The sequence below is a fragment of the Poecilia reticulata genome, chromosome 17, assembly GCF_904066995.2.
Source record: "Poecilia reticulata chromosome 17, P_reticulata-male-v2, whole genome shotgun sequence".
NCBI lineage: Eukaryota > Metazoa > Chordata > Actinopteri > Cyprinodontiformes > Poeciliidae > Poecilia > Poecilia reticulata.
In genome coordinates, this window is record NC_088846.1 from 28,929,137 (window position 1) to 28,943,413 (window position 14,277).

The 14,277-nt window shown below is 38.5% G+C and overlaps 1 protein-coding gene across 2 annotated transcripts; it reads right to left on the reverse strand.

Annotated features, from left to right (window-relative positions):
* Positions 1-1,032: 1,032 nt before the first annotated feature.
* Positions 1,033-12,652, reverse strand: LOC103479991 (uncharacterized). 2 transcript variants are annotated; one of them, XM_081598178.1, is made up of 3 exons: positions 11,627-12,652; positions 5,281-5,871; positions 1,033-3,024 (listed from the first exon to the last, which is right to left on the reverse strand). In XM_081598178.1, the coding sequence occupies exons 1-3, from the start codon at positions 11,823-11,825 to the stop codon at positions 2,006-2,008; spliced, it is 1,809 nt and encodes a 602-aa protein (XP_081454304.1). In that variant the 5' UTR covers positions 11,826-12,652; the 3' UTR covers positions 1,033-2,005. The 2 variants fall into 2 exon arrangements, with proteins under 2 accessions (XP_081454304.1, XP_081454303.1); XM_081598177.1 differs by having other exon boundaries at positions 4,945-5,871.
* Between the last annotated feature and the right edge of the window lie 1,625 nt (positions 12,653-14,277).

The window sequence follows — 14,277 nt, forward strand, 5'->3', positions numbered from 1 at the left end:
TAGCAGCTAAATCAGTTCCTGTTCAGCCCCGTTCAGCAGCTGGAGCTGCAGCAACTATCGCCGCTGGCGGATCTCTGTCTGCAGTGAAAACATCAGCACCTTTATCCAGACCTACCAGAACTTTGTCTCTGCAGCTCCGAACCGACTCCGTGTAGCTTAATTTCTGGTTTCCAGTCGATCCCCATCATTCTGCGCTGAACATCGAGCTCTTCCTCGTAGCAAATGATGGTTTTTTCAACCTCTGTGAAGATTTCTTGAGCAGCAGCAGTTAGTCGCTCTCTGATAAACTCTCTGAGATGCTGAACTGAAGACATGGTTGCTGAAATATTATCAGAGATGGGACAATGCAGCAGCTATCTAGCTTAGGGTATGCAGGCTTCTTCTTCTTTTTTAAGCTACGCCGCCACCTACTGTACATGAGTGTGTAGCAACATTACACCCATTAAATTCAGTTTTTTCAGAATGTGAGTTTTTTTAAATATTTGTCTGTCTTTACCCCTACTTCATTTAAATTCCAATCATTTTTTATTTTATGAAGTTTCATGTCTACATTTACCTACAGGAAATAGCCAAGGAGGAACAACACTAATCAGATTAAACTGCGCAATTTCTTTGTTCTCTAATCCATACATTTCAGCCCATTTAAGTCAATCTGAATCCATCACTCTGGAATTTTGAATATTCCCAACACTTTTGTAAAATTGTTTAAGTTACTTTTTCTTCCTTACTACTTTTAATTTTCTTCCACTATGCTAGAGATAATTTAATTCATGTAATTTCCATTGGAGTTTCTCCAGTCTCTATTAGCAGCATTAATAAGTGTTTTTTTCACTTTAGGACTCCGTAGTTGTGGGTTTAAATATTGTTGGTAATGTCTTCCAGGAACAAAATTACCCAGTAATATTTTTATATTTCCTGTCAATGTAACAGTTTTTAATACAAAAACACAATTAACTACAAATTGGTGCAATATCAACCCTGAATGAACTGGAGTGTGAGTACAGGCGATAAACAGGGACAAAAAACACTCCATATTAATTCATGTCTTTATTTCCAGACAAAATGTAGTCCATACCATTTATGAAAAAAATAACTAAATACACTAGTCATCAAGTATGTAAAAATCACACATCTGCCACAAATCACATAATTATTCCATTACATAAAAAAGCTAAAAGTATCTCTATCATCACTGTATTGTGCAGTTGTCAGAGCTCTTAAGTTGTTAGATACATCCAAGCAGCACATACATTTTAAATTATTTTCTTTTTTTTATAGGTATAGATATGCTCTACAATAATAATAATAATAATAATAATAATAATAAAATCCATTAATAGGCATCCAAGAGGCGAGGGTCTAATGTGTTTTGCAAAGTGAAAACTTCCATCCATCCATTTTCTGTACACCCTTGTCCCTAATGGGGTCGGGAGGTGCTGGTTCCTCTCCAGCTAACGTTCTGGGCGAGAGGCGGGGTCACCTTGGACAGGACGCCAGTCTGTCGCAGGGCAACACAGAGACACACAGGACAAACAACCACACACACACACACACACACACACACACACACACACACACCTAGGGACAATTTGGAGAGGCCAATTAACCTGACAGTCATGTTTTTGGACTGTGGTGGGAAACCGGAGTACCCGGAGAAAACCCACGTATGCACAGGGAGAACATGCAAACACCATGCAGAAAGACCGGGGCCGGGAATCAAACCCAGAACCTTCTTGCTGCAAGGCAAAAGCTCTATCAACTGTGCCTCTGCGCAGCCCTCAAAGTGAAAGCAATCCAACAAATTGTTAAATATTTCTTACAGTGAATCTGCGAGTTAAATGCCTAATTGTCACTTTTGTGTATTTGTGTTATGTGAAAATTCAGTTCACTTTAATAAAATAAAACTTTCCCCACCATATTTCATGTGGAAATCACATCTCACCCATGTGGGTTCTAAAGAGAATAAGTAATAAATTTCAAAGCTAATTTTTTCACAAGTTTAGCTTCAAGGCGGCCCCCGATCTGTATGAGTTTTCATGTGCATGCTCAAATTATCCCTACGATTGAATCTTCTCCCACATGTTTGACAAGGAAAAGGCTTCTCACTTGTATGAATAGTCTTGTGACGATTTAAAATACTCATTTGATAGAAACTCTTTCCACATGACTGACATGAAAAAGGCCTCTCACCTTTATGAATCGTTTTGTGACGATTTAAAATACTCTTTTGACAGAAACTCTTTCCGCATGACTGACATGAAAAAGGCTTCTCACCCGTATGAATTCTTTTGTGGTCCTTTAAATTACCTTTTTGAGAGAATCCCTTTCCACATAACTGGCATGAAAAAGGCCTCTCACCCGAATGAACTGTCTTGTGACGATTTAAAACATAACTTGAGGAGAAACTTTTTCCGCATGTTTCACATGAAAAAGGTTTCTCACCAGTGTGGGTTTTGTAATGGTTTTTCAATTTCCACTGTGTTGTGTAAAATATCCCACAAATATCACATTTGAAAGATCTTTTCTCTGTGCCAGTATCAGACCGACTCTCTGACACAGAGCAGCTGCTTCCTTCCTGATCTTTGCTCTCAACCACTGCAGAGATATGAAGGGAAAGCTGCTCTGTTCTTTTCTTTTCTTCATTCATATCATCTTCCTGAAGAGTAGAAGTCTCAATCAAAGCAACAAACTGCCTCTGGACAAGCTGCTCTCCCTCCTGACTGCTACAGAGGTCCTTCTGGTCCTGTACAGTTGGTAAATGTTCTGGTGGCTGCTGTTCATGTTGAAGCACTGAAGAATCTAGCTCTTTTTTTATGGATATTAAATGTTCCTCATGTTTGAGTAGTCCAGGTTCTGGTTCCTCCTCTTCTTTTTTAATCCATTTTGGTTCTGGTTCCATCTGTTCCTCTTCAGTCCACTGGTGTTCTGCTTCTTTCTGGTCTTGACTGGACCTACTTGTCAGGCTCCAGACTTGTTGGATAGCAGAAGCTTCCTCCTCATTGGAGACACTTGGCTGTTGGAGGTCTGTGGGAACAAAGAATGACATCATTAATATAATTTAATGGATGTCTATCACATGAATCACCTGGTTTGTCCTGGAGATTCTGGTCTGTGGACATCATATGGTTAATCTAAAATTAGTTTGCAGACTTGAACTGAAAAGCAGGTAAAGTGTCCACCACACTAAATTGCAGCTGCGGCAAACATGTTTTAAAGATTTTTATTCACAAGTACAGTTTCATTCAAAGTTTTTTTTTTTTTTTTTACAATTAAATGTTTAATTTTTGGACATTCATACAGTAAAGAAATTGTCTTACCTTAAGACAAACTGTCCTTAATTGCAATTGTAACCTCACTTTTTAAAGTTGATCAGACTATGTAGTAACTTTAATCAGTAAAACATGGCATTCTGGTTCTCTGGATTATAAATGTCATGAGACATAGAGACTTGTTTCACTAAACTACTGTTCAAAAGAAGAAAGAGAAGAGCACATTCTTTAATAAGGCAGATGTGTTGATGTTCAAAAGGAAGTGGATCCAAGAAAATATTGATAACCTATTAATTACTGCTCCGACTGTGTATTTAGATTGGTAACTGGAAGGTGAGGGATGAGGCTGGATAAGGTTATTGCAACACCAATGAACCACAAATTGGTTCAATAATGCCCCTGAATGAACTGCAGTGTGTGGACAGGCGATAAACGGGGGAAAAAAGAACTCCATATTAATTCATGTCTTTATTTCCAGACAAAATGTAGTCCATACCATTTATGAAAAAAACAACTAAATAAAAAACACTAGTCATTAAGTATGTAAAAATCACACATCTGCCACAAATCACATAATTATTTCATTATTTAAAAAAAGCTAATAGTATCTCTATCATCACTGTATTTTGCAGTTGTCAGAGCTCTTAAGTTGTTTGATACATCCAAGCAGCACATACATTTTAAATTATTTTCTTTTTTTTTATAGGTATAGATATGCTCTACAATAATAATAATAATAAAATCCATTAATAGGCATCCAAGAGGCGAGGGTCTAATGTGTTTTGCAAAGTGAAAACTTCCATCCATCCATTTTCTGTACACCCTTGTCCCTAATGGGGTCGGGAGGTGCTGGTTCCTCTCCAGCTAACGTTCTGGGCGAGAGGCGGGGTCACCTTGGACAGGACGCCAGTCTGTCACAGGGCAACACAGAGACACACAGGACAAACAACCACACACACACACACACACACACACACACCTAGGGACAATTTGGAGAGGCCAATTAACCTGACAGTCATGTTTTTGGACTGTGGTGGGAAGCCGGAGTACCCGGAGAAAACCCACGTATGCACAGGGAGAACATGCAAACACCATGCAGAAAGACCGGGGCCGGGAATCAAACCCAGAACCTTCTTGCTGCAAGGCAACAGCTCTACCAACTGCGCCACTATGCAGCCCTCAAAGTGAAAACAATCCAAGAAATTGTTAAATATTTCTTACAGTGAATCTGCGAGTGAAATGCCTAATTGTCACTTTTGTGTATTTGTGTTTCGTGGAAATTTTGTTTACTATAATAAAATAAAACTTTCCCCACCATATTTCATGTGGAAAACACATCTCACCCATGTGGGTTCTAAAGAGAATAAGTAATAAATTTCAAAGCTAATTTTTTCACAAGTTTAGCTTCAAGGCGGCCCCCGATCTGTATGAGTTTTCATGTGCATGCTCAAATTATCCCTTCGATTGAATCTTCTCCCACATGTTTGACAAGGAAAAGGCTTCTCACTTGTATGAATAGTCTTGTGACGATTTAAAATACTCATTTGGCAGAAACTCTTTCCGCATGACTGGCATGAAAAAGGCCTCTCACCTTTATGAATTCTCTTGTGACGATTTAAAATACTCTTTTGACAGAAACTCTTTCCGCATGACAGACATGAAAAAGGCTTCTCACCCGTATGAATTCTTTTGTGGTCCATTAAATGACCTTTTTGAGAGAACCCCTTTCCACATAACTGGCACGAAAAAGGTCTCTCATCCGAATGAATTGTCTTGTGACGATTTAAAACATAACTTGAGGAGAAACTTTTTCCGCATGTTTCACATGAAATAGGTTTCTCACCCGTATGAATTCTTTTGTGGTCCATTAAATGACCTTTTTGAGAGAATCTCTTTCCACATAACTGGCACGAAAAAGGCCTCTCACCCGAATGAATTGTCTTGTGACGATTTAAAACATAACTTGAGGAGAAACTTTTTCCGCATGTTTCACATGAAATAGGTTTCTCACCAGTGTGGGTTCTGTAATGGTTTTTCAATTTCCACTGTGTTGTGTAAAATATCCCACAAATGTCACATTTGAAAGGTCTTTTCTTTGTGCCGGTATCAGACTGACTCTCTGACACAGAGGAGCTGCTTCCTTCCTGATCTTTGCTCTCATTCACTGCAGAGATATGAAGGGAAAGATGCTCTGTGCTTGTCTGTTCACTCATATCATCTTCCTGAAGAGTAGAAGTCTCAATCAAAGCAACAAACTGCTTCTGGACAAGCTGCTCTCCCTCCTGACTGCTGCAAAGGTTATTCTGGTCCTGTCCAGTTGGTAAATGTTCTGGTGGCTGCTGTTCATGTTGAAGCACTGAAGAATCAAGTTCCTCATTTTTAATGGATGTTAGTGGATATTCTATTTCCTCATGTTTGAGCAGTGTAGGTTCTAGTTCCTCCTCCTCTTTTTTAATCCATTTTGGTTCTGGTTCCATCTGTTCCTCCACAGTACACTGGTGTTCTGCTTCTTTCTGGTCCTGATTGGACCTACTTGCCAGGCTCCAGACTTGTTGGATGGCAGAAGCTTCCTCCTCATTAGAGACACTTGGCTGTTGGAGGTCTGCGGGAACAAAGGATGACATCATTAATATAATTTAATTGATGACCATCTCATGGATCAGCCTGCTTTGTCCTGGAGATTCTGGTCTGTAGGCATCATACAGTTAATCTAAAATTAGTTTGTAGAGTTACCTGAAAAGCAGGTAAAGTGTCCACCACACTAAATTACAGCTGTGGCAAACATGTTCTAAAGATTTTAATCCACAAGTACACTTTCATACTTTTTTTTTTACAATTAAATGTTTAATTTTTGGACATACATACAGTAAAGAAATTGTCTTGCCTTAAGACAAATTGTCCTTAATTGAACTTGTAACCTCACTTTTTAAAGTTGATCTGACTGTGTGGTAACTTCAATCAGTAAACCATGGCATTCTGGTTCTCTGGATTATGAATGTAATGAGACATTGAGACTTGTTTCACTAAACTACTGTTCAAAAAAGAAAGAAAAGAGCACATTCTTTAATAAGGCAGACGTGTTGATGTTCAAAAGGAAGTGCATCCAAGAAAGTACTTAAAAGCCTGAAATGTAAACCTATTAATTACTGCTCCGACTGTGTATTTAGGTTAGTAACAAGAAATGTGAGAGATGAGGCTGGATGAGTTTATCTCAACATCACACATTGAGGGAGATGGTGGTGCGGGTTAAAACATCTCCAGGTCTCCCTGGCTCGGTCCCAATACTCAGGCTTCACCTTATACTCAGGGGTGGAAGTAAGGGGGTACGGTAAGGTACTGCATACCCCTAAAAGATTTAGCGGGGGTACGCAGTACCTGCAAGAGAGGGGAGCGGCTATCTGCTGTAAAAAAATCAATGGGTTCATTGTGCAGCCGTGAGTGCACCCACTAATCAGCCGTGACCGATTAGTTTTTCAAGAACAATCTAAAACATGACTTAATCAGTTAATAAATAACTTGTTTCCCATTTCATTTTGGTTCTGAACTGTTCTTTGTTCTAGGTTTTGAGTCGATCTCGGCATTAAGTGACAAACTGAACGCCGCCAGGACGCTGAGACCAGCACGTCCTCCGCTGATTGGCCTATCAGAACGTTCGTGACTTTATTAAAAAACAGCAACAAAATAAACAACAAAACATGTTCAAATTAATGACCCAACAACAATAATAATGTCAGTAATTATTGTTTCAACAAGGTGTTGCGCAATTCTGTGCGTTTCGGTTCCATTACCAAAATAACTAGCAGAGCAGGAGTTTAAAATTAACTAATTAACCACCGCTGTGTTCATGAGAGGCTTATTAATTATCGCAAAATAAATATCAAGCCTGCAAACCTAATATCGTAACGGACTGAATGTTGTTTTTAACGTAATCTCTGATCGGCTTGTGGAGCGCAGCCGGTTGCCACGGCAACAGGTATGCTTAAATGACAGAGAGAGACTGAGAGTAAAAAGGTACGAGTGGTGTAGAGTTGATCACCTGTGTGCCATGGCGCATCACAGCCGCTGTAATTTCTGAACATTCAATAAATGACAAACTTGTCCTAATTACATAGTTCTTTGTGAGTATAAGTCATTTACAACAAACATCAAACATGGTAAATGTGTTTCATGTAGTATTTAACAAACAAATGGCTTGTACCACGATAATTATGTGAAATTAAATTAATTGTCTAATATAAAAAAATTGTTTGGTGCCGTCGGGCTCAGAGTCTGAGAGGCTTTTATCAAACTAAATTTTTTGCCTCTTATTTAGTGGAAATGTTGATGTTGATGAGACTTTCTTCAAAATAATAACCTTTTTCAACCTTTATAGCTCCACTGTTGAAAATGAGGCTCTAACATTCACAAATGACATTGAAATAAAATCCAGTCCAGCATCTGGTTTGAGGTGATTACTCTGGAACCTGTTGGAGGAAAAACATCCCAACTTCAGAAGATGAGCTTTTAACTTAACAGAGCTCTGTGGTTCCTCCATCAGTATGAGAGTCAGGGTGAGGAGGCGCCATGTTAGGAAGAGAAGTGGAAGCTGCAGGATCTTCAGGACAAATAGGTCATGATGCTAGGCTACTGATTATCTCTCTGTCTGGACACAGGATCAATATAACCAGTTTAAAAGCTAGAATGAATTGTTAGATGCCAGACATAGAAAACTGGGATGCATCCATGCAGAATGTTCAGAATTTAGGTCTCGTGGCATCTCAAGGTGTCAACATTGCAGCCAGTGGGCTGAGGGAAATACAGCTTCATTTTGCAGTAATGCAAGAGCTACCCAGCTTTTATCACTTCCCAAAAAAATTAATCACCACAGAGACTTCAAAGCACACAAATAATATATATATTTGTCATAGTACCCCCAAGAATTTAAAACTACTTTCACCCCCTGCTTATACCCCTCTATGAAGTGTGAACTCAGTCGAAGAGCATATAAAGGTTCGAGTGTGTAGATTACAAGCGTGTATAATTTGAGAATTGGGACAATTTGCCCCTATGTGTTCCAACTTTGCCATCCAAAATGGCGGGACTGGTCACTGTTTAGGTCTTTGTGCTCTTAAAAAGTATAACTACAACCAAAAATAGACTTTAAATGTACATTATAGGTATTTTGCTTTCCAAAGTCATTGCTGGAGATATTTGACTGTTCAAATGTGTTTTGTTATAACTTCAATCAATCAATTGTATTTATAAAGCACCCTTCATACTAAAAGCAGCTCAAAGTGCTGTACAGATCAATAAATTAAAAAAAACAATTACCCACCCCAACACCACATGGAAAAAACACACACAACTGCGTGGAAAATGCACAGACTAAGCAGAAATGATTCAATTCAGGAAATGCAATTAAAAAGATGTGTCTTGAAGACAGCAATGTTTTCTAGACATCGGTTCAGGTTCTCTGGCAGACCGTTCCACAAACAGATTTCACAATACTGGAAAGAAGCCTCACCCTAACTGAATCTGGGAACTGTTAATAGTCTGGAGTCAGAGGGTCTACCGGGGTTCATAAGGTAATAGCCGTTCTGCAACATAAGATGGTCCAAGATCCTTAAGCCATTTAAAAAACCAGTTAAAGAATCTTAAAATAAATCCTGATACATACTAGGAGATAAAGCAACATTTTTAAAACAGATGTGATGTGAGCCTGCCTTCAGGTCGTGTTTAGCACTTGAGCAGCAGAGCTTTTACTCATGATAAAAGCTCTGCTGCTTTGGGTCTTCTGCTTGGGTCTTGCCCCTATGTGTGTTTGACTGGAGTCCCCCGATGGACCCAAGTTGTCAATGGCCGACAGTGAGCCAATGGCTGCAGGATCACTGACCACACTGTGAACCACAGGAGCAGGGGTGGAACTCATGCATTGTCTCTCAACCTCTACAGGTATAGTTTCAGTTAGCTGTGCAGCGGTCACCGTCTGAGTCTGGCCAATCACCACGGTGTCCATGCAGTTCTCCGTGTCCTGTGGCCTACGTAGCATTAATATTTTTACGCTCCAGTTCAGTAACTTTCTGAAAGAGTGAGAAACACTTGGCATCTTGCTGGAGACGTTTCAAAAGCCATTGGAAGAGACTTGTTCACTGATGACTGCTACTTCTCTTTGCGTTTACCCTCAGCTGACGTGGCACATAGTCCAGTTTTCCAGATGGCTTCCAGTACAAAATAGTTTGTTAGTATTTGCTTCCAAAACTGAACGTACAGTCCTCTTTCAGCTCATAGTCACCTGTTCGCACCAAATTCTGAACGGTTTATGCAGCTATGTGTATTGCCACCTTGTTGAATACAGAGCAAAATGTGATTTAATCACATGTTCAGCAGAGTGACAATTATTTCAATACTTTGCTGTTAAAAACTGATTTTTTTCTCTCTTTTGCAACCGACACACTGGCTCTGTGAACATTGCCATATTTCCAAGTTAACAAAAAATACACATTAAAAAGTATTACAGTGATTCTTGAGAATAGGGACGAAACAAGTCCTATGGATAAAGCACAAAATTTGAATAAAATATACACAAAATATTTTTTTTTCAAATATCTGACTAAACTAACCTGGGTCATGTGAGCACAACAATGTATATTTTCCTGGTGTTTTCTGAATATTTTTTTATTTTAAACATTGTAGTCGGTGGATGATGCCTGTAAAATCCCTTGTCCAGGAGCAGAACTCAATACATTATAATAGTTTAAAATAATTAAAGAAATACTAAAATTATATATTATGACAATTGAGTATAAGTAGTAATATAAATAATTATACAAGTATCAATAAATTGAATTAAAAATTATTTTTATATATATTTTTCAACTCCATTGAAATTTGTCCCTAGTTTTTGTCAACACCGTCAGACATGAAAAGAATGTAAAAAAAATCAGGCATTATTTGGGGGCACTAGAACTTGAGGACCCCATGACCACTTCCTTTCTCTTCCTTTGCTAAGAGGGCTAGTTAGCTCTGGTTAGCTTATGTTATTCTTTAGTTTTTTTCTTCTTTTTATTCCTAAGTTGTTTGTCACAACCATGATGTGTCAACACCATAACTGACAATTTACAAAACTTTGATGAAATTTTGTGAAATAAAAGCTTAATTTTGGTACAATGTAAAGATTTGATGGATCTGATGAGCTACAATATGGCCTGATTCAGAATAACATCATATTAATTGAGCTAGTTTGGCATTTCGTCAAGTTTTTCTGACTCTTTCAGTGAAATTGTTGTCAAATCTCACTTAAATGTGCAATTTATTCATTTTAATGTATTATACATAAATTGCATTACTTCACATGTATCAAGTTTTTCATTTTACTCACTAGTTTGTCATCACCTTCAGTTCTGTGTCAACTCCGTCATGAACTGTCAACTCCGTCAGATGGACTTTTTGTTGTTTTTTGTTTTAAATAATATTTTGTTTCTTGAGAAGCATTTGTCTCTAAAATGAGTAAAAATATCACTAATAGGGTATTTTAAGAATCACTTTATATTTATTTTTGTCAGATGGTGATGACAAAGTTCTGGGTCAGGTTGATTAAAAACTTAATTTTTTTTTTAAAAAAATGTTGCAACTGGGAGCCTGCACCTTAACATCTTTACATTTCCAAAACATTATTTGTCATATTTGCATACTTAAGGTTGAGAAATAATAAAAAAAAAATTATGGTAAAATTAAAACCCATTTTGTCCCTATTCTCAAGAATCACTCAATTTAACAGTCTCGAGGGTTTTGTATTTTTAACTTCAGCTGGATTGAGACAGGATTACAGCTTTGCTCTTCTAGATCAGGACTGTGCAACCTTTGCAAATGGCTCTGTGACTCAATTATTATAAGAAACAATGAAATATTGCACGTTTTTTGTTAATATACGTTTGTTTTGTGCCCCTATTTAAAAACAACACAGCTCATTCTGCGTCTCCCACTCTCCCTCCTAATTATCTTCACTAGTATTCAGACCTGGGTGTGTGTGAGCAGCATGCAATTATTTTCTTAGGATTTACAAAATCTCGTACAAGCTTATAAATGAAGAATATACACATTATATTCGAGAATTTTCAACACTGATAATACTTGGAATAATACATTTAGTCATGGGGCTTGAATGATCTTCATCTGGTTTAGACTCGTAAACCAATTTCCTGTTTGTGCTGCAACATTTTGGCCTGAGCTACAAAACTAACAACCTCTGTAGCATCAGAGCTAGCAGCTAAAATAGTTCCAGTTAAGTCCCGTTTAGCAGCAGCTGGAGCTGCAGCAACTATCGCCGCTGACGGATCTCTGTCTGCTATGAAAACATCAGCACATTTATCCAGACCTACCAGAACTTTGTCTCTGCAGCTCCGAACCGACTCTGTGTAGCTTAATTTGTGGTTTCCAGTCGATCCCCATCATTCTGCGCTGAGCATCGAGCTCTTCCTCGTAGCAAATGATGGTTTTTTCAACCTCTGTGAAGATTTCTTGAGCAGCAGCAGTTAGTCGCTCTCTGATAAACTCTCTGAGATGCTGAACTGAAGACATGGTTGCTGAAATATTAGCTGAAATGGGACAATGCAGCAGCTATGTAGCTTAGCGTGTGCGGGCTTCTTTTTCTTTTCTATTATGGCGGACAGAAAGCAACTTTAAGCTATGCCGCCACCTACTGTACATGAGTGTGTAGCAACATTACACCCATTAAATTCTGTTTTTTACATTTTGTATTCTGAAGATGAATACTTTCCTTAATTTGTAAATAGATCTCTATGTTTCCTTTATTTTCCAATATTCCTTTAAGACTCCATTCCTGTACTTCTAACCATTCTTCTCAATCTCTCCCTTTCAGGCTCATGTTTTACAATTCATCAATGCATGTTTTACATTTCCTTTCTCTCTACATCCTTCACTTTTATCATTTTTTTTGCCAAGTAGGAATAACCTATCTAAATGACCATTATGTCATTATATATTCCTATCCTCACACATCCTTTTATATTCTTAGAACCATCTGAATATATTTTAAGACATCCATCCATCTTCTTGCACCTTTGTCCCTTAGTGGGGTCGGCAAGGGTGCTGGTGCCCATCTCCAGCTAATGGTACGGGCGAGAGGCGGGGTACACCCTGGACAGGTTGCCAGTCTGTCGCAGGGCAACACAGAGACACACAGGACACACACTCACACCTAGGGGCAATTTGGAGAGGCCAATTAACCTGACAGTCATGGTTTTTTTTTGGACTGTGGGAGGAAACCGGAGTACCCGGAGAAAACCCACGCATCCACAGGGAGAACATGCAAACGCCATGCAGAAAGACCCCAGGCCGAGAATTGAACCCAGAACCTTCTTGCTGCAAGGCAACAGCTCTACCAACTGCGCCACTGTGCAGCCCGCAGGGGGATGCATTTTTTTCAAAACAAATTATTAGACAATATATGCAGGCCCTATCTATTTTCCCCCAAATATTATCCTGTTGATATAAAACTTATACCAGCAGTTCATAGAACAAATGTGATTATTCAGAAAAAGTTATTTCACTCTTAACTCTTTATTCCTCCATGTTAGCAGGGGGATGCATTTTTTGGCAAAGCAAATTATTAGCCTGCCGATATCTGCACACCCTCTCTATTTTGCTCAAATATTATCCTGTTGATATGAAACTCATACCAGCAGTTAAGGGAACACATGTCATTATTTAGAAAAAGACTCAGAGCAAAACTCAGATGACGCAGCTTTCTACCAGCATGTAAACGCATCATCTACACACAAATCTGGGAGCTCGCGGAAGCGTGAAATGAGTCTCAAAAATACTTGTGCACTCGTAACTGGATCTATGTGTAATAGTTAAAGAAACAGCGCTAACCTGATCATGCAAATTCAGCCTGGTGAGGAACTTTCGCTCTCTGTCTGTAATGCATCACGCTGATTTTATATTACATTATTATTTTTAGTATTATTTTTCCGGTTACACAATGCATCAAAGTGGACAAATGCTTTGTCCACTTAGAGTTAATGTGCACAGAGATCTCAGAAACTCATCCCATAAACTTGGCCAACCAGAATAGTTTCTGTGACTCTTATTAAAACCTCAACAGACACGAAATGAAAGAGCTACTAAAGCCCAACTAGCAGCATTAAATTAAATGTGCCGTTTGTTGCGCATCTCTGTGCGCAGTGCAGTGGATTTAACGCACCATGCAGGGCCGGTCCAAGGCTTTATGAGGCCTTGAGCAGAATTTGATTTCGGGGCTCCTTTTGCTGCTAAAAACATCAGCACCACTAACAGATGTGTTGGATTTAATCTGAGAGAGGGAGAGCAGCTTAATTGTCCAACCTACAAACAATCAGTTATAATTGCAGTTTACTAAATTATATTTGTAAAAAATAGAGCTCAAACTTAAACTCTCAGCATCGGAGTGTAGCTATGGTAACAAAATAATCTAACAATGAATGTTGTTCTTTGAACTTGCACAAAGTAAACTTGTCAGCCCCTTAAAATCTTACATTTAAATGTTAAACAATTAATAATCTTTTAATTTATGTATGCTGAAATTTAATCAAATTTAGCAGCATTGATCATCTCAATAAACAAGTGTTACATTCATGTATCTGAGGTTTGTGTTAAAATGTTAGCATCTATGGGGCCCCTGAAGCCCTGGGGGTCTGATGGAGCAGCTGACTTAATTGGGATTAAATAAAAGTGCAAATAATTGATATTCATTTTAATTGTATATTTTGATTTGTTGTTTTTAAGAGTACATGTCGGTTTAAGAAGTGTTTCACTGGCGACGTTTTCCTGTAACGTATAATTACCGAGTGATACAAAATACAAAAACACGGTTCACCGCCGGTGAACCGCCTCGCCACACCGACCACCGGGCTTAGCAAGTTTTCTGGAGGAAACCCCTGAATATAGATATGCTCCACAATAATAATTTAAAAAAACAATTAATGGGCATCCAAAAGTAGTATTGTTTTGCAAAGTGAAAACAATCCAA

Excerpts from the sequence above, each read along its gene's own strand:
- LOC103479991 (XM_081598177.1), bottom strand. The coding sequence starts at position 11,825 with ATGTCTTCAGTTCAGCATCTCAGAGAGTTTATCAGAGAGCGACTAACT. Across the intron at positions 5,872-11,626 it reads GCTGCAGAGACAAAGTTCTG|ACCTCCAACAGCCAAGTGTC; the intron begins GTAGGTCTGGAT and ends TTGTTCCCGCAG. Across the intron at positions 3,025-4,944 it reads CCACAAAAGAATTCATACGG|ACCTCCAACAGCCAAGTGTC; the intron begins GTGAGAAGCCTT and ends TTGTTCCCACAG.